The sequence below is a fragment of the Spermophilus citellus genome (assembly GCF_964194105.1).
Source record: "Spermophilus citellus genome assembly, chromosome: 13".
In the NCBI taxonomy this organism is placed as follows: Eukaryota; Metazoa; Chordata; class Mammalia; order Rodentia; family Sciuridae; genus Spermophilus; species Spermophilus citellus.
In genome coordinates this window covers 77,683,919-77,709,111 of record NC_138193.1, presented here as the reverse complement: position 1 = coordinate 77,709,111, position 25,193 = coordinate 77,683,919, and the positions used below count along the sequence as shown (strand labels likewise).

General features: G+C 38.7%; 1 protein-coding gene and 1 pseudogene across 2 annotated transcripts in view; both read left to right on the top strand.

Moving 5' to 3' along the window:
* The first annotated feature begins 202 nt into the window (after window positions 1-202).
* MSH2 (mutS homolog 2) overlaps window positions 203-25,193 on the top strand; it is a 75,106-nt gene continuing 50,115 nt past the window's right edge. Inside the window, exons 1-6 of the mRNA XM_081263927.1 lie at window positions 203-503; window positions 9,204-9,358; window positions 11,687-11,965; window positions 14,015-14,161; window positions 16,688-16,837; window positions 17,316-17,449. Coding sequence (XP_081120053.1) covers window positions 293-503; window positions 9,204-9,358; window positions 11,687-11,965; window positions 14,015-14,161; window positions 16,688-16,837; window positions 17,316-17,449 — 1,076 coding nt within the window. The 5' untranslated portion in view covers window positions 203-292. The remainder of the gene's footprint in view (window positions 504-9,203; window positions 9,359-11,686; window positions 11,966-14,014; window positions 14,162-16,687; window positions 16,838-17,315; window positions 17,450-25,193) is intronic.
* On the top strand, window positions 18,439-18,745 carry LOC308632988 (peptidyl-prolyl cis-trans isomerase FKBP1A-like; annotated as a pseudogene). Its single transcript has one exon. The product of its transcript is annotated as a peptidyl-prolyl cis-trans isomerase FKBP1A-like (transcript).

The window sequence follows — 25,193 nt, the reverse complement described above, 5'->3', positions numbered from 1 at the left end:
GAAAACCTGGAGAACTGTTCTATTTTAAGGATTCGCGTCCGAGGGTCTGCGGATGACCCCGCAGGCATGCGCAGTAAGCAGAGTCCTCAGCGTGCGCGGGAAGCTGGACGGCGTCCGTTTATGATTGGCTACCGCGGCGGACTCCCACCCACCGAGGTGCAACACTGGATGCTGATTGGACGCGGCCTCAGAGGCCGGACGCCGCCGGGGGGCGAGGGAGGGGAGGCGGGAAACATCCTGGTGGGTGCTGGGTCGTGCTGCTGCCTCCGTTCGCCTGTAGATAGGTTCCGAAATGGCGGTGCAACCGAAGGAAACGCTGCAGTTGGAAAGCGCGGCCGAGGTCGGCTTCGTGCGCTTCTTCCAGAGCATGCCGGAGAAGCCGACCACCACCGTGCGCCTCTTCGACCGGGGCGACTTCTACACGGCTCACGGCGAGGACGCGCTGCTGGCCGCCCGAGAGGTGTTCAAGACCCAGGGGGTGATCAAGTACTTGGGTCCTGCAGGTGAGACTGGGCGGCGCGGGTTCGAGAGGACCGGGCTCCCGGGGCCTGTGGGCGGCTCCCGTGCCCCGTCGGGAAGTGGGCGGCGGGCAGCTTTCCTGCGCCGAGCTCCGGGGGTGCGAACGTTGCTTCCCCCAAAGGGAATTCCGCTTTCTCCGCTTTCTCCGGTGCCTGCACCGCCAGGGAGGCGCGGCCGCGCACCTGGGCTCCCAGCGAACCCTCCTGGAATGTTTCTGGAGCCAGGTGCTCGGTTGCATCTTCCCGCAGTCTCGCCTCGGCGGGATGGATGTCTGTAACTGCAGCCAGCAGCCCAGGAATGCGACTTACAATGGTGGAGGTGTTGATAACACTTCATTGTGTTACCCACTTCATTTTGCTCGCAACGACACGCCATTTTTATCGTTAGTCCCGCTCGGAGACCTGTAATGGACCGGTTCAGGTGAGGGGAAGTGTGGAGAAGCGGTCACCACTGCGAGCTCGTGCTGGAGAGATCTGGTTGAGGCTCTCTCGCTTTATTTATGGCTGTGTGATCTTGAGGTGGTCATGGAAGCTGTGTGCTTCAGTTCAGGATTCAGCTCTCGCTCTCTCTCTCTCTCTCTCTCTCTCTCTCTCTCTCTCTCTCCACCTGGCCTTACCTGTGCAGCATCATTTCTTCCTGAAGGGTTACAAACTTTTCACTGTGTGTGGCTGAAAGTTCTAGATGGTTAATGCTGATATCTTTTCTCCCTTGTTTCTTTGCTATTTCTTGGAGTTATGATAACGGAAAGAACATTCTGGGAGAATTAAGGAGTTCTGTGCTGATCCTTATGCTGCTACGTGCAAATGGGATGTGGCTGGAAAATGTTTTATTCATTAGATAGAAATTTGTTGTCAGGGTTATGGACGCTGGGTGAAAAGACCGTCTTCGCTCTCAGCTCCCTTGAGCGGCGAGAGAGGCAGAAATAATTGCAGTTCAAAGTGAAGCTAAGATGGAAGTGGAGGTGAAGACCATAACAAGTTGGTTAGCAGGCATAGAAGCAGGATCACCAAAGACTGGAGACACCAGAAGAGGCATTACCCAAGATGCCAAATTTCACTTTAGACTTGGTTGACTGGGTGTTTGCTGGGGAAGAGGGCCCTGAAAGGTTGATTGGTATTACTGGTGTAGGAAATTATGGGTGCAGGTAGATGGGATCAAGATCATGGACTGGGGATGTGCCTCAGTGGTGGAGCTGTTGCTTGGCAAGCTTAAGGCCCTGAGTTTGATTCCCAGCACGGGTGGTGGTGGTGGGGTATCACAAAAAGCTTTTTCTTTTTCTTGTGTGTGTGTGTGTGTGTGTGTGTGTGTTGCTGAGAATGGAATCCAGGGCCTCTTGCATGCTAAGTAGGTGCTCTAACAGTGAACTATATCCCCAGTCCATGAAAGGGTTTTTTATGTTGTAGGCAATGAGAGATCTGAAGACTTAAGTAAATACCCAGTAGAGTGTTGGATCTCTTTGGCTGTAGTTTGGAGGATGGGTCAGAAGGGGGCAAGTGTAGAAGCATACAAGGAGTTAAAAGACCACCCAGGAATAGTTTATGGGTTGCTTCATAATTAATTAATGATGGTCTAAATTGCTTTCTAATTTTAAATTAGCTATTTTATGTTCAAGTTAGAGTAGTTTTTAGCATTTGATGTAAAAAGTCTCTCTCTTTTTTAGAACAGGGGATTGAACCTAAGGGGTGCTTACCTATAGAGTCACGTCCCTGGCCTTTTTTATTTTTAATTTTCGTTTATCTATCTATCTATTTATTTATTGGTACCGGTGATTGAACTCTGGGGCACTAGAACACTGAGCCATATTCCCAGCCCTTTTTTGTATTTTATTTAGATACAGGGTCTCACAAAGTTGCTTAAGACCTCACTAAGTTGCCGAGGCTGGCTTTGAATTTGCAATCTTCCTGCTTCAGCCTCTCAAGTTGCTGGCATTATAGGCATGCTGTACCACGCCTAGCTGATGTGAAAAGTTCTAAACTTACTCCTATAATTTGGATCACTGATTTTTCTAAATATCTATTCTAGTGCTTGGCTTTTTATTTATTTTTTCCTCTCTTCTCTTTACTGGGGATTGAGCTCCGGGCACTTTTCCACTGAGCCAAATTTCTAGCCCTTTTTATATTTTATTTTGAGACAAGGTCTTACTAAATTGCTGAGGCTGGCCTTGAACTTGGAATCCTCCTGCCTTAGCCTCCCAAGTGCCTGGGATTATAGGTGTGGTTTTTCTGATTTACATTATGAAAGGAATTATGGGTGTTGAGTATTACATCTGTTTATTGGGAAGAAAATGTAGTATGAACATTCAGAAATCTTATTTTGAAGCATAGATTTTTTTAACATAATGCTTTTATTTTGTTGCTCTTGAAGATTAAAATGTGTTTTTTTTTTTTTTGCTGGGATATAGCTTGGTGGCAACAGTGCTTGCCTGGTATGCCTAAGGCCCTCAGTTCAGTCCCCAGTGCTGTCAAAAACCAACCAAACAAAAAACAGTGTTTTGCAGGGGTGTTTTCTTAGACTAACCTAGTTGGTCCCTTCATCTTAATCATGTTGAGAATATGACTGGAGGTGAATTTAACTTTCCAAAGAGGTCAGCAAAGAAATGTGTGTTATTCTCAAGGATCTCTTTCTTACATTAGAGACTTAATTCTGCAGGCATATTTAAATATTGTTCTAGTCTTTATTTGGGCAGTATAATAAGAATTATAAAAAGATTTGGAACTTTATTACTAGAAGTTGACAAAAGTAATTGAAAAAGGGAGGAAGTCCAGCCCAAAATGTACCATTGTTTCCCAAAGCTGGTAAATTGTCCGAAGTGAAATGTAAGGTTGGAATATTATTCAGGCTTAAAAATGAAGACCCTAGCTAGGTGCGGTGGTGCATACCTGTAATCCCATTGGCTTGTATGGGGCAGAGGCAGGAGGATCAGAATTTAAAGCCAGCCTCAGCAATTTAGCAGGTGTGCTAAGCAACTCAGACCCTGTCTCTAAATAAAATACAAAAATAGGGCTGGGGGTGTGGCTCGTTGATCAAGTGCCCCTGAGTTCAATCCCCAGTACCAAAAAAAGAAAAAGAAGACCCTGAATTTTTTGACATGTATGAAACTCAAGTACATTATGCTAAGTGAAATAAGCCAGGCACAGAAAAAAAATACTGCATGATCTCATTTACATATGGACTCTCAAAACAGTCAGCTACATAGAAACAGTGGAATGATGATTACCAGGAGCAGAAAGGAAATGGGGAGTCAGAGGGTACAGAGTTGTAGTTATACAGAATTAACAACTAGAGATCTAATTTGCTATCTCTAGTGATCCTAGAGGACTATAGTTAATGTTGTATCTTGCAGATTTACCAAGAGAGTAGATTTTAGGTGCTTTCCCCACAAAAGGTAACTGTGAATTAATGGTTGTGTTAGTTTGCTTGACTATAATAATAATTTCACTATGCATATGTATGTTAAAATGTGTTGAGACACCTGTTTGTAGTCCCTGTAATCCCAGCTACTCCAAATTCAAGGCCATCCTGGACAACTCAGTCTCAATATACAAAAGGGCCAGAGATATAATTCAGTTTTAAAGTACTCCCTGAGTTCAGTCCCCAGTACCACAAAACAATGTGTTGTATACAGTTTAAGATAATGAACAGAAGGAAATAGTTCTTTAAATTATTGCACTGAATACTTAAAATCCATCCATATCTGTCCTACCAGGAGATTGACTTCCCATATTATTTCTGCAACCCTTAATGCATCTAAATTTTCTTCCCCAAAGTCTTCATACTACTTTGTTCTGTCTCTGTTCTCCCTCCTTTGACTCATAACAATTGTTCCTCTTTTTTTTTTCTAAACTTTTCTGCTGTTTATTCTTAGTTCCTATTCCATGGAAAACAATTTTCTGTTTGTTTCTGGCCTCCTCATCTGCCCAAACCTAAAATCCAATACTCTTTTGAGAAATCTTATTCAGTATTGTATACAAACCAGAGCATTGGTATCACTTGGGTGTGTGTTAAGAGTTTTGGAATATGAGGCCCCACTCCAGACTTGCCAAATTGGAATTTTCATTTAAGGATATCCTCAGTGATTTCTATACATTCCCAGTTTTTGAGGAGCCTTTTAGAGTAGAATGATTTCCTGGTTGAGGCTGTACTTCCAGTTTTGACAAATCTTAGACCTGTCATTCCTCCTTATTTTTTTTAAATGCATTTTTCTTTTGTTGCCCAGGCTGGCCTGTAACTCAAGATCTTCCTGCCTCAATTCTAGAGTAGCTGGAATTACAGGTGCATGCCAAAACATCCAGCTCCTTTCCCTATTTTCTCTTTCAAATGGTACTGAGGATTGAACCTAGGGCCGGGCTATGTAAGTGTTTTTTCACTGAGTCATGTCCCCAGCCTCATAGCAAATTTTAGAATATTTTCATCTCTTTAAAAGAAACCCATACCCTTTGTTAGTTAGTCCCTGTTTCCCCCCAAAATCTTTCCAGCCCTAAGCAGCCAGTATCTACTTGGCATGTAAATGGAATCATATAGTATGTGGTATTTTGTTTCAAGGTTCATACATGTTATAATTATATTTCATTCCTTGTGTGTGAGGGTACTGGGGATTGAACTCAGGGACTCTCTATCACTGAACTACATATACCCCCAGCCCTTTTTTATTTTTTACTTTGAGACAGGGTCTTGTTAAGTTGTTCCAGCTGGCCTTGAACTTGGGATCCTCCTGTCTTAGACTCTGGAGTAGCAAACATGTGCCAGCACACCTTATGGATTTTTTTTTTTTTTTTTTTTAAAGAGAGAGTGGGGGACAGAGAGAGAGAGAGAGAGAGAGAGAGAATTTTTAATATTTATTTATTTTTTCTTAGTTCTCAGCGGACACAACATCTTTGTATGTGGTGCTGAGGATCGAACCCGGGCCGCACGCACGCCAGGCGAGCGCGCTACCGCTTGAGCCACATCCCCAGCCCCCTTATGGATTTTTTTAAAATGATTTTTTGTCACAAGCACAAGAAAACTTAGATGGAGTTCAACTAGTTGGATTAATGGAACAGTCAGTCAGTCTGGTTTGCCTGGGACTGATGGGTTCCTGAAACAGGACTTTTCAGTAGTGAAGTTGGGGAAGGCTTGGGCAAATTCAAATGAGTTGTTACCTTCTGTGCTATGCAAAAGTGGGAAATAATTTAAATGGGGCCTGCCATTGTATGCTGAAGTTCTGATGCATAGTGAATGCTGGATATTTAAATCTGCTGCAGCCTAGATAGGCCTCTGAGAATTTGAGTACTGGTTTTGCTGAATGATAATCTAGAAAAGGTATTTGTAATTTTCATGCAACTTGCTTTCTGAATGCAAACTACGGAAACAGCAGATCTGTTCAATTCCAAGAAAATGTGGGTTTGTTGAACTTACTGAGATGAAAACTGAGGCCTAAAAAGTGCTTTGATAAGAATTTGAATTAGTTGATTGTATTTTTTAAATTGGGAGATTTCATGAAAAAAATTCATATTGTGAGATTCTTTTGAAAAATCTGGGGCTGGGGTATGGTTAAGTGGTAGAGTGCTTGCCTAGTGTGCTTAAGGCCCAGGGCCCAGCACTGAAAAACAAAAATAAAAATCTGCCAAGTTGGAAACTTTGGACAGAAATATTCCTGTAGTTCAGCAGTAAAATGGTACTGAATAGCTAGCTGTTCCCTCTGACCTAAAGAGTCCAGAGTCTTCCTTTATCACCTTTTTGTTACAGGTCCCATGTTACTTAGGTCTTTGTTGAAGCTATATGCCACCTATCAGATCTGTTATCTTGGATCTCTGTTGCTCATTTGTTATCTGCCTGGTCTGTAGATATTGAAGTTTAGATTAGATTATAAGAAATGTTTTAAGGGACCAACCTAGAGATTTGAGATTTGAGTGAATTTTAGGATGTCTGTTGGCAATAGGGATTTCTGTCTGGTATGTAAAATTAATTACCTGATTGGGGCCTAAGCTATGTCCCAAATTTTGAGTACAAATCTTTTCCTTTCCTTTTCTTTTTTTCTTTTTCTTTTTTTCGGGTCCTCATTCTTTCTCCCTCTCACTAGAGATTGAACTCAAGGAAACTCAACCACTCTATTCCCTGCCACAGTCTCTCTGGATTGCATACAGCTTTACTAGATTCTAAGGCTGATTTTGAACTTGCAGTCCTCCTTTTTCAGCCTCCCAAGCCTCTGGGATTACAGGCATGTGCCACTATGCTCTGCTGCCATTTATTTATTTATATTTGTTATTTGTATATTACCCCCAGCCCTGCCATTATCTTTTCATTTTTGGTGGTGATGGTGGGGCTACAGAAATTGAACCCAGGGAAGCTTACCACTGAGCCACATCCCCAGCCCTTTTTATGTTGAGATAGGTGGCCTTGGAACTTGTGATCCTTCTGCCTCAGCCTCCCAAGTCACTAGGATTAGAGGTGTGAGCCACCAGACCCAGCAGCAAGTGTATACTCTAAACTAATAATTCATGCTATCTGTATTTGATAAAAACTGAACATCCCTCCTTAGCATTGAACCAGGGTCTCTCTACCACTGAGCTACAATCCTAGCCAATTTTATTTTTTATTTTGAGACATGGTTTCACTAAGTTGCCCATGGTGGCTTGGAATTTGTGATCCTCCTGCCTCAGCCTTCCAAGGCAAGGATTATAGGCATGGGGTACCATGTCTGGAGAAAATTTAGTATTCTACTTGACAGTGTGGGTGGTTTTATTTATTTTACAAAGAAATTTATATCTGCCAATCAAACATAGCTGAAACACTTATTTTTCATGTAAGACCGCATCTCCACTGTGGAACTATTAACATTTTGGACTAAACAAATAACTTGATATTGTGAAGAGTGTCATTTTAAATTTTTTTTGTGGTTGTGAAACTGGAGTTTCTCCACTTCTAAGCTGACTGGTGGGTCTGCCTAAGACTGCAAGCCTCTGCAGCTCAGAAAGTCTGTTTCTTTTCTATTACCATTAAGTGACATGTTGCAGCTCTTAATGGCAGACTGTGACTTCCAGTGTTTCAGCAGACCCCAGTAGTTCACTGCCAATTTCTTCTTTCTGGGTTCTTATCTCATGAATTGGAAGAATGAAATCCTCAGGCAAGGATGAGTGAGTGTAAGAGTAGGACTTATGCAAGTGTAAATAGAAACATGTGGGAAGCCATTCTGACACGTGATTGGGTGACTCCCGTTGAGGTGCTTTGGCTCTGTCGAAGCTTTCCCGACCCTTTCCTGATGAGAGAGCCCATCCGTGTGGGGGTGTGCCTGACCACTGACCTCGGGGAACCAATCACTGACCCTGACCTTGGAGTGCAGCCCCCCCTCAACCTTCATTGGATGGAATTCTCCCCTGAATCTCTTGTTCCCCAAATAAAAGGCTACTCCCAGGCGTGTTCGCTCTCTCTCTCTCCTGCTAGCCCTGAGTAATCCTCGCTGCCCTGCTGGGCGGCTAGAGGTGGGAACCAGAGAGGTGAGCCTTCTCGGACTTGCCTTCTCGGACTTAGCAATATAAATAAGGTACTGTCTGTGTGTTTTATTTCGATCTCTTCTAACTAACTTTATGCCTAGAACCTCATTAATGAAACCACTGCGCAGGCCGCGTGGTAGAGAAACAGAACTCTAACAGGGCAATAGGGATCTGATAGGGGTTGCTGCTTGAGTGTGCTAATCTGGGGGTTTATATTAGCACTTGGGACACTGCTATTAGTCCAAATTTTTGCTAATCAGGGTTTAGAAAAGTACTGATACTATTAGTTAACCATTGAGTTTGAACTTGCGTTCTGGTCTGCCCCATTTCTGTGGCTGCTCACCTGCAATCCCAGCTTCCTGGGGGGGTTGAGGTTGGAGGATCATGGATGCTTGGGGTAGCTCCAGTGCTGTGTGGAGCAGGTAATAAATTGATTGGTGACCTGGATGTGTAGGGGACAATGGTGAAAGAAAGACTTTGCAGTACTCCTTTGAACCTTTGAATTTTGAGCTATGTGAATGAATAATAACTTTTGGGGTGGTGGGGGTGGCTTTGCACATGCTAGACAAGTGCCCTATCAGTGAGCTACATTCCCAGCTCTTTTTAAAATTAAAATTTTTTAATTTTGAGAAATAGACTAGTACTGAACTTGGAATCTGTTTGTCTCGACCTCTGAAGTAGCTGGGATTTCAGTTGTGGGCCACCATGCCCAGCCAGCTTTTGGTGTTTTTGTTTTTGTTATAATACTTGGGTTTGAACCCAGGAGCACTTCACCACTGAGCCTTATCCCTAGACCTTTTTATGTTTTATTTTGAGACAGGGTCTTGCCAAGGCTGGCTTTGAACTCGTGACCATCCTGCCTCAGCCTCTTGTCACTGTTCCTGTTTCAAAAAAGGGCCAGGGACGCTCTCCTGGGTTCAGTCCCCCCATACCAAAATAAAACCACAACAACAAAAAGTTGGCTATATGCACGTACTGATTCTTTTGTCTTTATATTTCTTCCAGAATTTTAATTTGTAGATTCCACAGGACCAGGGGAGTTAAGTCTTTTCACCATTTTATACCCTTTATCTGCTGTAGCTCCTGGGGCATACAGTAGTTCCTCCAGAAACAATTAATTGAGTGAGTTAGTTACCCAGGGCTGGAAAGATTGTTAGGTGCTTGAACACTTATCAAAATTATAAAAATTTATTTATTTATTTGTTTGTTTTTTAGGAGCAAAGACTCTGCAGAGTGTTGTGCTTAGTAAAATGAATTTTGAATCTTTTGTAAAAGATCTTCTACTTGTTCGTCAGTATAGAGTTGAAGTTTATAAAAACAGAGCTGGAAATAAGGCATCCAAGGAGAATGATTGGTATTTGGCATTTAAGGTAATTATCTTCCTTTTTAATAAACCCTTTTCTTTAAGGGTAGAAAAAATTATGAAGTATTTAACTAGATGTTTAATATGTTAGCCAGCTTGTGATGATAAAATGCTTTGAGAAACTTTCATATAATTTAGCATGTGGTTGTTAAAAGGTTACAGTTCATGTGTTTGGAAATTTAGTAGCTCTCCATTATAAGATGTTTTTGAATACTCTGAACCTTGTCATAGTTCCTTAAAACTATTGATAATATCCTGTACATAAAGTTGAATTCCAGCATTAAACAAGGATTTTATTTTACTGTAATTAAAGAATAGCAAATAATTTGCATTGTCTCACTTATGTACACTTGTTACACATTTGTATCTTTGTATTTACTCTGTTAGAATGTATATTTATATAAACATGGAAATTTTGAATGTTGATCATATTTGAGCACTGTCACCGTGCTTCTAATGCCTTCAAGGAAATTAGTGAAACTGATCTTCCTTACTTATCTGAAAGGCCATGTTTTTGTGCACACACAATACTTATATAAAGTGTTTTCTCAAATACTGGAATAAATTAATGTTAAAATGTGGGGAAGGTGAGGTTTATTCTTGAAAGGAATGAATGTGTAGTAAGAGGGACGGTGCTCTGGATTATAGCAGATTTCATTTTCTCTGTCCCTAATGTCTAATGTATGGCAAGTCCTTCAAACTTCTCCTATATATGTACCTCATAAATGGTAAAATTATAAGTTTTTTAAAGATATTTTATGGTTTTAAATTTCTGTGAGCCCCCCCCCCCCACACACACACATTGTGTCATATAATATTCAGTATATTGATGAAGCTGCTTCAAATATAGTGTAGTTCAATCTTCATTCCATATGGAAAAACTTAGCATCCCACATTGTAGACTTTGCTAGGAATTTTTATTTTTTTTTATTTTTAAATTTTGAGGTATTGGGGATTGACAATACCCCAGGGCCCTTTACCACTGAACTACATCTCTAGCCCTTTTTATTTTTTATTTTGAGACAGGGTCTCACTAAGTTGCTTAAGCTAACCTCAAACTTATTGTCCTCTTGCTTTAATCTCCTGAGATTATAGTTATGTACTACCATGTCCAGCTTGGTCCAGATTTAATCAGCAATCCATAATTATAAAGAATTAAGAAATATGAGAAGATAAATGAGCATCCTGATTATGATGTGAAAGAAATTAAAAGACTATTTGTGGCTACTGATTGCTTAAATTTGGCTGTTACTGTGCTTATTTGAAGAACTGTGATTATCGCATGTGTAATACATATTGAGTATCCCTTATCTGGATGTTTAAGACGTGAAATGTTTTAGATTTTGAAATATTTTCATATAATATATTTTTGGAATAAGACCTAACTCTAAACACAATTCGTTTGTCTTTCATATGTGTATACTTTTTACACAGAGTCTGAAGGTAATTTTATACAAAATTTTAAATAATTTTTTAAAGTATTTTTTTTTTAAAGAGAGAGAGAGAATTTTTTAATATTTATTGTTTAGTTTTCGGTGGACAAAACATCTTTATTTGTATGTGGTACTGAGGATCGAACCCAGCGCCGCGCGCATGCCAGGCAAATGCTCTACCGCTTGAGCCACATCCCCAGCCCTTAAATTTTTTGTGTAAACAGTTTTATGGTATGGAATTTTCCATTTAAGGCACCATGACAGTGCTCAAAAAATTAACAGCAACCTAGGTTTAGATATGTAGAAGCTTCCACTGGCAATTAAATCAGACCATTAGTTAGCTAGTACAGTCTTAAGGAGATATTTTTAACCTTTTTGAAATATTGAAAATAAATCAAGGATCCTTTATTTGGAAATCATTGATCTAGGAAAATCTCTGCCTTTTACAGATAGATAAACTGATCTAGTGAGGTGACTTTCCAAGGTCAATACTTAAGCTGGTTATACTGCTCTTATATATTATATAACTATTGTGTGAAAATATGAGTATATGTATATGAGTATATATATGGGTAGTTTGGCAGAGTGTAGAAATTTAAGCAGAATTAAAAGGTTCCTGGTTTGAGTACCTTTACAACTGTGTGTATATAAATCCAGTGGCCACACTTAAAATTGAAAATCACTTTTGAAAGAATTATTTTTAAATGTGCCCAGGTGTTGTGAAAACAGCTGAAAAGGGGAGGATGTTATTTTATAAAAAGTGTAACAATAATTTGAATATGTGGTGATGAGCAATTTAAAAAAAATTAATAAAATTAATTAAGGTTGGACAATTCTTGTTTGCAAGTAAGATTTTAAAAGTATTAAACAGCTTCTTAAAATTTTTCTTTATTTTTGCATAGGCTTCTCCTGGCAATCTTTCTCAGTTTGAAGACATTCTGTTTGGTAACAATGATATGTCAGCTTCCATTGGTGTTGTGGGTGTTAAAATGTCCACAGTTGATGGTCAAAGACAGGTTGGAGTTGGGTATGTTGATACCATACAGAGGAAGCTAGGACTGTGTGAATTCCCTGATAATGATCAGTTTTCCAATCTGGAGGCTCTCCTGATTCAGATTGGACCAAAGGAATGTATTTTACCAGGAGGAGAGACTGCTGGAGATATGGGGAAACTGAGGCAGGTAAGGAATTGGGTCTTAGTGACAGGGAATCTAAGTCTAGGAAATGTTCTTTAGTTCACAATTTTCTGTTTTATTTTTCAAAAAACATAATTTAAAAGTCTCCTTTTTTTTTTTTTTCTTTAATGGTTTGAGACAGGATCTTGCTAGTCCTTAGGGACCTCATTAAGTTGTTGAGGTTGGTGTGGAACCTATAATCCTAGCCTCCTGAGTTGCTGGGATTATGGGCATGTGCCACCCTGTTTGGCCTTGATGTTTATCTTTGAAAGAAATTTAGTTACCTTTAAGAAGATATCAGGCCAATATGGAAATTTTTAGAAAAGAAAAAAATGACAAAGTTTAAGAAAAGGATATCAAGTTAGGTACCATGGAGTATGCCTGTTATCCCAGTGATTTGGAAGCTGAGACAGGAGGATCACAATCTCAAGGCACAGTAAAAAAAAAAAAAAAAAAAGGCTGGGGGGCGATGGGGATGTAGCTCCGTGGTTAGTGCTTGTCTAGCATGAGGCTCTGGGTTCTATTTCCAGCACCCAGAATAAGCTCTTGTAAGACTTGTTCTACCTAACATCTTTTCTCAGATCTCCCTTTTTCATGTCCTTTCTGCCTTCCTTCATTCCGAAAAAGTAACCATTACAGTAACTATTATTGCATGATATATTAAATAAATAGCATGTAGTTCTTTAGGATTTTTTTGCTTTTAGTAGAGCTGGGATTCTAATCCATTCCCTGGAACTTGTTAAACAAGAGCTAAACATGAGTTACACCCTCAGACCTAGTATTACATTTTGATATTTCATGTAGGACTTTTAGTCTCTTATTTTACTGATTCTTTTTATTTTAACCAAATTTTGATTGTTCCATTTACATAGACATAATTGTTTAGGTTTTTTTCAGTACTGGGAATTGAACCCAGTGGCTTTTTTCACTAAGCTACATCCTAAGCTCTTTATTTATGTACACATATATGTGCACATACATGCATACTGTGTTTTGAGACAGGTTCTCCTTAAGTTGTTGATTTACTGATGCTTACCTTGAACTTGTGATCCTCCTGCCCCAGCCTCCCCAGTAGCTGAGATTGTAGGTGTGTGCCACTGTGCCTAGCCATTTAGATATTTTTATTTTATTTTAATTAATTAATTTTATTTAATTTTTGTGATACTGGAGATTGAAACTAGGGGTGCTCTACCACTTAGCTATACCCCCGACTCTTTTTTTTTTTTAAACATACCTGGGATTGAACCCAGGGGCACTTAACCACTGAGCTACATCTCCAGCCCTTTTTATCTGTTTATTGGTTGGTTGGTTTTTTAAGATCTATTCTTAAGTTTTAGGTGGACACAATATCTTTATTTTACATTTACGTGGTGCTGAGGATCGAACCCAGTGCCTCGTGCATGCTAGGCAAGCACTCTACCACTGAGCTGCAACCCCAGCCCCCTCCAACCCTTTTTAATATTTTATTTTAAGACAGGGTCTTGCTAAGTTGCTTAAGCTGGGTTTGAATTCGTGATCCTCCTGCCTCAGCTCCAAAACCACTGGTATTACAGACTTGTGCCACATTGCCTGGCCGGTTTAGATATTTTTAAAAGGCTGTTTCCCTTAAGGAATTTTTTTTAGTTTGTAGGCCTCAAATACCATAAGAACTTCTACAGTATAGCAAATCTATGTTAAACATTTTTAGCACAGATAATATCTAATGCAGTTTTCCATGAGTAATTATATCTGTTAAGTTTGTACTTTGGGTCTGTAATTTTGAAAGTGTTATAGCCACATTTCTTCAAATTTCCATTAAACTTTATATATTTAAAAAATGTATTATTAAGTAATAATGCCAATGGCTATCACGTGTGTAAAAGTTAATATGGGGCTGGGAATCTAGCTCAGCTATATTGTGCTTGCCTAGCATGAGCAAGGTGCCAGGTTTGCCCCAGTACTCTACCCCCCAAATTAATATGGATTAATATCTATTAAACGGTTGTCACTTTATATTTGTCAGTGTTAACAGCTTTTCTTTTATCATAGTATTTTATAGTATTTCTTATAAAATAGGTTATTCAGAGAGGAGGAATTCTGATCACAGAAAGAAAAAGAGCTGACTTTTCCACAAAAGACATTTATCAGGATCTAAATCGGTTGTTGAAAGGCAAAAAGGGAGAACAGATGAACAGTGCTGTCTTGCCAGAAATGGAGAATCAGGTATGTTGATTATAAATGTGAATTTATTCTTAAATTATAATAGTCACTTTTTAGAAGGTTAACTCTGTGCACTTATATCAAAACCTAAACTGTATATCATTGATATTTAAGCTAATTTCGAAGGAAATGACTGGAAAAATTTAAACATAACCCTAAATATAAGTTAATTATATTTAAATGACGCATATCCCTGGGGTATGGAGGGATTTTAGTAGTTTCACATGAGAGAGCTTGATCACTATGACTTGAGGGCAAAAGGGGTAATATTTCCCATCTCAGCTTTATTATTTACCAGCTCTTGGTGTCTTCAGTAAATTACTTCACCTTTCTGAGAGAGCAGTTTCATTATCTGTTAAATTAGTTTATGGAGATTGGTAGGTAATAAAACTGGAAGTTTGTGCAGTACATAATAATTGGATAATAAATGCTACATTTAAGCAATTGAACTAAAAAATTGGCTTGAGTTGTATATGTTCATTGGTGAAATTGAAGATGCTACAGTGTAACTTTCAGTTGGAGTTTCTGTTGCTGGTCAAATCTTAGAGGTGTGCATGGCTTTAGAGATGTATTTTTAAGGCAAAATATTGGAAAGTCTTGACTGGATATTTGTGGATTCCTTGTAAAAGCCCATGCGTTAGTTATAGACTTTAGCAAATAGAGATAGATAAATGTTATTAAGTAGGAAAAATAGGTACATTAACAATGAAGCTGTTAAGTATAAGTAACTGTTAAGTATAAGTTAAGTGTTAAGTATATTTTACTTTCTTTTTTTTTTAATGGTGCTAAGGGGGGATTTAACCCATGCCATCACACATGCTAAATACACATTCTACTACTGAGCCACATCCCTAACCCCTCAAATATATTTTAATAAGTTTAAGTTGTCACTTGATATCAGTTTGATGTATTCAACTTTTTGTTTTCTGTTATAGTGATAACTTAGGCAAAAGGATATATATAAATAATTTAATCTTACTTTGTTTAAATAAACATATGGGGGGGTTGGGGTTGTGGCTCAGTGGCAGAGCACTTGCCTAGCATGTGTGAGGCACTGGGTTCTATTCTCAGCACTGCGTATAAGTAAATAAAGGTCCATTGATAACTATAAAATATTTTTAAAATAAATGAATATCCATATAAGAAAGTACTTATACCATAAGTATATAACTGAATTTTCTTAAAACTGAGCATACCTATACATGAAACAGAATAATAGTGGAACCATAGAAGCTCTTGTTATGCTTCCTTTCCCTACCAGGGATAACTCTGGTTCTGATCCTTAATGGAATAGATTAGTTTTGCTTTTTTTTTTTTGAACCTAGGAGTGCTTAACTGCTGAGCCACAACCACATACCTTTTTATTTTTATTGAGAACAGGGTCTCACTAAGTTACTGAGGCTGGCTGTGAACTTTTGATCATCCTGCCTCACAGTCTCCCAAGTCACTGGGATTATAGGCATGTGACACCACACCTGACAGTTTCTCCTTACCCTCCAAAGGCATAGAGAAGTTTATTTAGGAAAGTAGATACATATTCAAGAAGAATGGGGCAATCTCAATAGAGACTCCTTTGGGGCAAAACAAGGAATACACCTTCTTGAGTGCTGGCTATCTCCAGAGGGAGAGAGCCCACGCTGGCAGTTTTGCCTATTTTTGTAGTCTGTATAAAGGGAATCATGACTTTCTTTCAAGTCTATTTTTTTTTTCCAGTCAGTATTAAGTTTGTAAGATTTATTCATACTGTTGAGTGCAATGGATTGTGTTCAGCAATTTTTGGGGGATGGGGGTGGTGGTTATTGGGGAATGAACTCAAGGGTACTTGACAACTGAGCCACATCCCCAGCCCTATTTTGTATTAAAAAAAAAATTTGTTTTTTTAGAGACAGGGTCTCACTAAGTTGCTTAGTGCCTTGCTTTTTGCTGAGATTCAGAGGGTGTGCCCCTGTGCCTGGCTTATGTTCAGTTTTATTGTTTTGTACTTCATACTGGAAACTTGCCAGCGTTTATCCATTTTAGTGTTGATGGGCGTTTGAGTAATTTCCATTTTTTACTGTTTTATTATTTATGGTACTCTGGCTCATGCATTTTAGGCAAGTGCTCTACCACTGAGCTACATCCCTAGCCCTTAGCTATTTTAAATAATGCTGGTATTTCAAGTAATTTTCGCTTTCTAAAAATTGCTTTCTAATCTTCAGAGATGTATTTAAACTTTTTAAAATATTTATGTTTTAGTTGTAGTTAGACACAACACCCTTATTTATTTATTTATGTATGTATGTATGTATGTGGTGCTGAGGATGGAACCCAGGGCCTCGAATGTGCTAGGCGAGTGCTCTACTGCTGAGCTACAACCCCAGCCCCATATTTAAACTTTGATTTTCTTCGTTCATATGGGGGAGGAACACCAAGGAAAATGATAATATTCAGAGTTTATTTTCATTCTTCATTTGTTTTTTTCTTTTTTTTTACTCTGTAGAATTAGTCCTACTTGTAAAGGAATCTTTCATTTTTAATTCTTAATTTTAGGTTGCAGTTTCATCATTGTCTGCAATAATTAAGTTTTTAGAACTCTTATCAGATGATTCAAATTTTGGACAGTTTGAACTGACTACTTTTGACTTCAGCCAGTACATGAAACTGGATATTGCAGCAGTGAGAGCTCTTAACCTTTTCCAGGTAAAACGTGTGTATTAAAATTATTGAATAGCTATAAAATGTTTTCCTTTTGTAAATACTGAAAAATCTTATTAAGGAATGTGAATGTTTTGAAATATTATTATACTTAGAATATATAAGTAATTTTAAATTGCTCTAATTTATTTTTCTACTTCCTAGCTATATGTAGATATTTGTCCTAGCATTATGAGTCATTTTGTATATTAATGGAAGTTCTTTAACATTACATTTTGAGATGTTTTTATGTCTAAAATTGCAGTAATTATAAGTGATTTTAGTTTGAGGGGAAATGTATAGCTGAAAATACACAAAAACAGGTTGAAAGTTGATCTCAGTAGAAGGAATTTTTGTTGAAATTTCTCATTTTATATTTGAAGAGTATTATATGTTCTTTCTCCAAAATTGTTGAATTATTTTTCATGGCATAGTTTATTTTTCATTAATGGAGTGTGGCATTATTTTATTTTTTGTTCATAAGGGTTCTGTTGATGATACTACTGGCTCTCAGTCTCTGGCTGCATTGCTGAATAAATGCAAAACTCCTCAAGGACAAAGACTGGTTAACCAGTGGATTAAGCAGCCTCTTATGGATAAGAAGAGAATAGAAGAAAGGTATAACTGGTGTGCACTTGTGTCACCTTCAAGTAATTGCAGTTATTTCATATGAAGCCAATTCTCATGTGTAATTTTGCACCTGTATTTTATCATTTAACTGCACAGAAAGCTATTTATCAATAGAATATTAATCATTTAGATTATTTAAAGAACTTATTTCCTTAAATAAGGTTTTTTTAAACTCTAAAAACATAAAAATTTATTAGGTTTTTTTTTTTTTTTTTTTTTTTTTTTAAAGCATAAGAGCCAGTTTGGTTCAAACTGAATTTTAGGCAGGTTACTCAATGTGTACTTCATAGGGTCGTTAGGATGTGTATAGAAGACTTTCTTTTAAAAAAAAAAAATTTAAATTTTTATTATGGGGGGTGGAGTACCAGAGAGTAAACTCACATCCCAGCCCTATTTCGTATTTTAGAGACAGGGTCTCACTGAGTTGCTTTGCGCCTTGCTGTTACTGAGGCTGGCTTTGAATTCACAATCCTCTTGCCTCAGCCTCCAGAGCCAGTTGGATTACAGGCATGAGCCACCATGCCGGGCTTATTCTTTTTAGTTAGGGCTTATTCTTTTTAGTTATACACCATAGTTGAATGTATTTGACCTATGAATTTTCAGTAGGGTCTGACACATGGGAAGCATTTACTCTTCTTTATTCTAGAAAGGATTGAAGGTGACCTAAACATATATTTGAAAAAATCTTTGAGGCTAGGGATATAAGTTCAGTGGTATAGTACCTAGCATTTGGCCTAGAGTTTGATTCCTAGCACTGGGGTTGAGGGTAGGAAGAAGTCTTTGAAAATGAAGAAATAAAAAGATGATTCCATGGGGCTGGAGTTGTAGCTCAGTGGTAGAGCGCTTGCCTAGCATGTGTGAGGTACTGGGTTCGAATCTCAACACCAACATTTAAAAAAAAATAATAAATAAAAGATTAAAACAAAGAGACGAGGGGCGTCTGCAGAGCCGTGGAACAGCCTTCAGTCACTGCTGCCATGGGAATGCAGGTGGAGACCACCTCCCCTGAGTCGGGTGCACCTTCCCGAAGCGTGGCCAGACCTGCGTGGTGCTTGAAGATGGAAAGAAATTTGATTCTTCCCATGACTGCAATAAGCCCTTTAAGTTTATGCTAAGCAAGCAGGAGGTGATCTGAGGCTGGGAAGAAGGGGTGGCCCAGATGAGTGTGGGTCAGCCAAACTAACCATCTCCCCAGACTATGCCTACGGGGCCACTGGGCACCCGGGCATCATCCCACCACATGCCACTCTGGTCTTCGAAGTTGAGCTTCTAAAACTAGAGTGACAGAGTGGCTCTTCTCTCAGCTCCCTGTTCTTGGATCTGCCTTGGAGGCATCCGGTCGTGCAGGTGAATCCTTGCGGAACTTTCCTTGGCATCCTACTACACTTTGTATAAACATCTACCCTGACTGAATATGTTCTGTCATGTTCTGTCACTCAGCTTTGCTTCTGACACCTCCATTTCCTCTTCCCCTTTATCCTTGTATGTGTGTTTACCTAAACTATATGCCATAAACTTCAAGTTAGTCGTTTTGTTTTTATTTTGGGGTGAAGATTCAGTCTTTTGGATCTAGGTTTCCATTTAAGTACCTTGACGGGTATTAACAGCACAAGTGATGGGTTAACTTTAGAATAGGAATTGGTGTTAGGGGGGATGAGGTTTGCAAGAATATTTTATTTTGGGGCATGAAATTTTTATCTATTATATACAAAACATTCTTGCTGCTGCGCTGCAAAGCCATAGTAGATTTGAGACGCTGTGGAGGGCTGAGCTACTCTCCAATGCGAGAAGTGTCCTTGGGTAAAATTAAAAGCCCTACCCAAAACTGCAGTGGGGAGGGGAGAGCCTTTACCTCGCCAGCCCTGCCCGCCCTGCCACCCTCCCCTGAACCCATCTTCCTTTTGAAAGCAGATCACTTTCACTGTGATTTTGGACACTATAGGTATCTGTCCCTGGGCCAGGGACCTCTGAAGGCACCTTTGTGACCTGGCTGGTTTTGGTTTTGGATTTTTTTTTTTTTAATATTTATTTTTTAGTTGAAGTTGGACACAGTATCTGTTTTATTTATTTATTTTTATACAGTGCTGGGGGTCGAACCCAGGGCCTGGCATGCACTAGGCAATCACTCTACCGCTGAGCCACAACCCCAGCCCCTGGTTTTGGTTTTTTTAGGTCCCCCCGCTTCTTTCTTTCCTCCATCTTGTGGTTTTTCTAATGGATTTTAGAACTTTTGTAATATCGAAGTTATTCAAGTTCCACTTTGTAAATTTTAAGAATTTTAATTGAAAGTTTAAATTGAAGGTATTATTTATAGGCTTCAACACCCAATGGAAGCCCAGCCTTTGTGACACATCCTCGAGTGTTCTCAGAAAATGCTGCTGGCCACTGCAGCTTCAGCATCCCCTCTCTTCTGATAGTTGGCTCTCTGCCAATCTCCAGGTTTCCTGTCTTTGTCCCTCAGCCTCTTACCCTTTGCTGTCCAGTGTAATGATTTGCTGAGAGAAATTGTTGCTTTGTCCTGGCTTCCCCCACATCATGTATGAGTTTCACATTTTGCTATTGCAATAAAAGTACTTTATGCTGGCTTTTCTGAAGGAAAAAAAAAAGATGAATATGCTACTCTAATATGACTAGTGCTTGGATACAGTTTAGTACAGTTTAGTCTTTGTTTAGATAGATAATTAAAAACTTTTAAATGAAGTATAACATAAGAGCACAAATCCTAAGTGTATATATTGAATTTTCACAAAGTGAACATATCTGTGTAACAAGCCAGGTCAAGAAAAAACATAACTAGCGCCCCCAATCTGCCCATTTTTCATGTTAATTACCATCCCTCCTTATTCTAAGAGTAACCACAGTCCTGACTTCTGGTATCACAGATTGATTATTTTTGTCTGTAAAGTTTCTGTTCTCTCTTCTTAAAATTGTTTTTAAAGGAGATGAACGGTAATTAATTTCCAAGGTAATGGTCGTTGGTTTTATTTTATTTATTTATTTTTTTTAATTTTATTTTTTTTTATTGGATGTTCACAACATTACAAAGCTCTTGACATATCATATTTCATACATTAGATTGAAGTGGGTTATGAACCCCCAATTTTACCCCAAATGCAGATTGCAGAATCACATCGGTTACACATCCACAATTTTACATAATGCCCTATTAGTAATTGTTGTATTCTGCTACCTTTCCTATCCCCTACTATCCCCCCTCCCCTTCCCTCACATCTTCTCTCTCTGCCCCATCTACTATAATTCATTTCTCTCCTGTTTATTTTCCCATTCCCCTCACAACCTCTTACATGTAATTTTGTATAGCAATGAGGGTCTCCCTTCATTTCCATGCAATTTCCCTTTTCTCTCCCTTTCCCTCCCATCTCATGTCTCTGTTTAATGTTACTCTTTTCTTCCTGCTCTTCCTCCCTGCTCTGTTCATAGGTGCTCTCATTATATCAAAGAAGACATTTGGTATTTGTTTTTTAGGGATTGGCTAGCTTCACTAAGCATAATCTGCTCTAGTGCCATCCATTTCCCTGCAAATTCTATGATTTTGTCATTTTTTATTGCTGCATAGTACTCCATTGTGTATAGATGCCACATTTTTTTTATCCATTCATCTATTGAAGGGCATCTGGGTTGGTTCCACAGTCTAGCTATTGTGAATTGTGCTGCTATGAACATCAATGTGGCAGTATCCCTGTAGCATGCTCTTTTAAGGTCTTCAGGGAATAGTCCGAGAAGGGCAATAGCAGGGTCAAATGGTGGTTCCATTCCCAGCTTTCCCAGGAATCTCCAAACTGCTTTCCAAATTGGCCGCACCAATTTGCAGTCCCACCAGCAATGTACAAGTGTACCCTTTTCTCCACATCCTCACCAGCATTTGTTGTTGTTTGACTTCATAGTAGCTGCCAATCTTACTGGAGTGAGATGGTATCTTAGGGTGGTTTTGATTTGCATTTCTCTGACTGCTAGAGATGGTGAGCATTTTTTCATGTACTTGTTGATTGATTGTATATCCTCCTCTGAGAAGTGTCTGTTCAGGTCCTTGGCCCATTTGTTGATTGGGTGATTTGTTATCTTATTGTCTAATTTTTTGAGTTCTTTGTATACTCTGGATATTAGGGCTCTATCTGAAGTGTGAGGAGTAAAAATATGTTCCCAGGATGTAGGCTCCCTATTTACCTCTCTTATTATTTCTCTTGCTGAGAAAAAACTTTTTAGTTTAAGTAAGTCCCATTTGTTGATTCTTGTTATTAACTCTTGTGCTATGGGTGTCCTATTAAGGAATTTGGAGCCCGACCCCACAATATGTAGATCAGAGCCAACTTTTTCTTCTATCAGACGCAGAGTCTCTGATTTGATATCAAGCTCCTTGATCCATTTTGAGTTAACTTTTGTGCATGGCGAGAGAAAGGGATTCAGTTTCATTTTGTTGCATATGGATTTCCAGTTTTCCCAACACCATTTGTTGAAGATGCTATCCTTCCTCCATTGCATGCTTTTAGCCCCTTTATCAAATATAAGATAGTTGTAACTTTGTGGATTAGTCTCTGTGTCCTCTATTCTATACCATTGGTCCACCTGCCTGTTTTGGTACCAGTACCATGCTGTTTTTGTCACTATTGCTCTGTAATATAGTTTGAAACCTGGTATCTATACCGCCTGATTCACACTTCCTGCTTAAAATTGCTTTTGCTATTCTGGGTCTTTTATTTTTCCATATGTGCCGCAGTCTTGGCTGGGCACAGAATCACGAGCCACCACACAGCTTTGTAGATTCAAACAGCAATTCTTTATTCCCGAACTCACACCGGCCTCCACACACGTTCTGGGGCAATCCCAGTTCAGCTGCCACACAATTCACCTACTCCATGAGGCTTTCTTCCCAAAATGCTCTCTGAATCTCACGAGAACTCAACGGGAGCTCAGGCAGCAGGAACGCCCTAATTCCAGCAGCAATAATCCTCAACATCTAACTTCCCTAAAATCCAAGGTCTTAAACTGGGAACGCCCTTAACCCAAGGAGTGGGATACTTCCTCAAACTGCAGGACACACCCTAATCCTGGATCCACCCTGGTCGTTGAGCAGGGTCACCTTTCTCAAACACACATGCAAGGTCAACAGCGAAATTAACATGGGGTATGCTGGCAAGGAAATTTTGATGCGTCATTCCTACTTGGTAATGGCCCTCAGCACATATGAATTTCATGATTGCTTTATCTATTTCTACAAGAAATGCCGTTGGGATTTTGATTGGCATTGCATTAAACCTATAGAGAACTTTTGGTAATATCGCCATTTTGATAATGTTAGTTCTGCCTATCCATGAACAGGGTATATTTTTCCATCTTCTAAGATCTTCTTCTACTTCTCTCTTTAGGATTCTGTAGTTTTCATTGTATAAATCTTTCACCTCTTTTGTTAGGTTGATTCCCAAGTATTTTATTTTTTTTGAGGATATTGTGAATGTAGTGTTTTTCCTCATTTCCATTTCAGAAGTTTTGTTGCTGATATACAGAAATACCTTTGATTTATGCGTGTTGATTTTATATCCTGCCACTTGGCTGAATTCATTTATTCTAGTAGTTTCTTTGTAGACCCTTTTTGGGTCTTCTAGGTATAGAATCATGTCATCTGCAAATAGTGATAATTTAAGTTCTTCTTTTCCTATTTTTATGCCTTTAATTTCTTTCGTCTGTCTAATTGTTCTGGCCAGTATTTCGAGAACTATATTGAATAGAAGTGGTGATAGAGGGCATCCCTGTCTTGTTCCAGATTTTAGAGGGAATGCCTTTAACTTTTGTCCATTCAGAATGATGCTAGCCTGAGGCTTAGCATAGATAGCTTTTACAATGTCAAGGTAAGTTCCTGTTATCCCTAGTTTTTCTAATGTTTTGAACATAAAGGGATGCTGTACTTTGTCGAATGCTTTCTCTGCGTATATCGAGATGATCATATGGTTCTTATCTTTAAGTCTATTGATGTGGTGAATAACATTTATTGATTTCCGTATATTGAACTATCCTTGCATCCCAGGGATGAATCCTACTTGATCATGGTGCACAATTTTTTTGATGTGTTTTTGTATTCGATTCGCCAGAATTTTATTGAGGATTTTTGCATCTAGGTTCATTAGAGATATTGGTCTGTAGTTTTCTTTCTTTGAGGTGTCTTTGTCTGGTTTCAGAATCAGGGTGATGTTGGCCTCATAGAATGAATTTGGAAGAGCTCCCTCTTTTTTTTTTTTTTTAAAGGTAGTATATATATATATATATATATATATATATATATATATATATTTTAAAGAGAGAGTGAGAGAGGGGAGAGAGAGAGAGAGAATTTTTTTAAAAAAATATTTATTTTTTAGTTCTCGGCGGACACAACATCTTTGTTGGTATGTGGTGCTGAGGATCGAACCCGGGCTGCACGCACACCAGGCGAGCGCGCTACCGCTTGAGCCACATCCCCAGCCCTCCCTCTTTTTCTATTTCCTGAAATAGCTTGAAAAGTATTGGTATTAATTCTTCTTTAAAGGTTTTGTAAAACTCCGCTGTATACCCATCCGGTCCTGGGCTTTTCTTGGTTGGTAGTCTTTTGATGGCTTCTTCAATTTTATCCATTGATATTGGTCTGTTCAAATTGTGTGTATCCTCCTGACTCAGTCTGGGCAAATCATATGACTTAAGAAATTTATCGATGTCTTCACTATCTTCTATTTTATTGGAATATAGGTTTTCAAAATAATTTCTAATTGTCTTCTCTATTTCTGTAGCATCTGTTGTGATATTGCCTTTTTCGTCCCGTATGTTAGTAATTTGAGTTCTCTCTCTTCTTCTCTTCGTTAGCGTGGCTAAAGGTCTGTCGATCTTATTTATTTTTTCGAAGAACCAACTTTTAGTTTTGTTAAGTTTTTCAATAGTTTCTTTTGTTTCAATTTCATTGATTTCCGTTCTGATTTTAATTATTTCCTGCCTTCTGCTACATTTGCTGTTGTTTTGCTCTTCCTTTTCTAGGGCTTTGAGATGAAGTGTGAGCTCATTTATTTGTTGGTTTTTTCTTTTTTTGAAGAATGACCACCAGGCGATGAATTTTCCTCTTAAAACTGCTTTCATTGTGTCCCATAGATTCCGATATGTTGTGTCTGTATTTTCATTTATCTCTAAGAATTTTTTGATTTCCTCCTTTATGTCTTCTGTAACCCATTGATCATTCAGTAACATATTGTTCATTTTCCATGTGATGTAGGATTTTTCCTTCCTTCTTTTATCATTGATTTCCAGTTTCATTCCATTATGATCAGATAAAATGCATGGTATTATCTCCACCCCTTTATATTTACTGAGGGTTGCCCTATGGCATAATATATGGTCTATTTTTGAGAAGGATCCATGTGCTGCTGAGAAAAAAGTATATCCATTTGATGATGGTTGATATATTCTATATATGTCAGTTAAGTGTAGGTTATTGATTGTGGTATTGAGTTCTATAGTTTCTTTATTCAACTTTTGTTTGGAGGATCTGTCCAATGGTGAGAGAGGTGTGTTGAAGTCACCCATAATTATTGTGTTGTGGTCTATTTGATTCTTGAACTTGAGGAGAATTTGTTTTATGAATGTTGCAGCACCATTATTTGATGCATAAATATTGATAATTGTTATGTCTTGTTGGTGAATGGTTCCTTTTAACAGTATATAATGTCCTTCTTTAGTCCTTTTGATTAACTTAGTC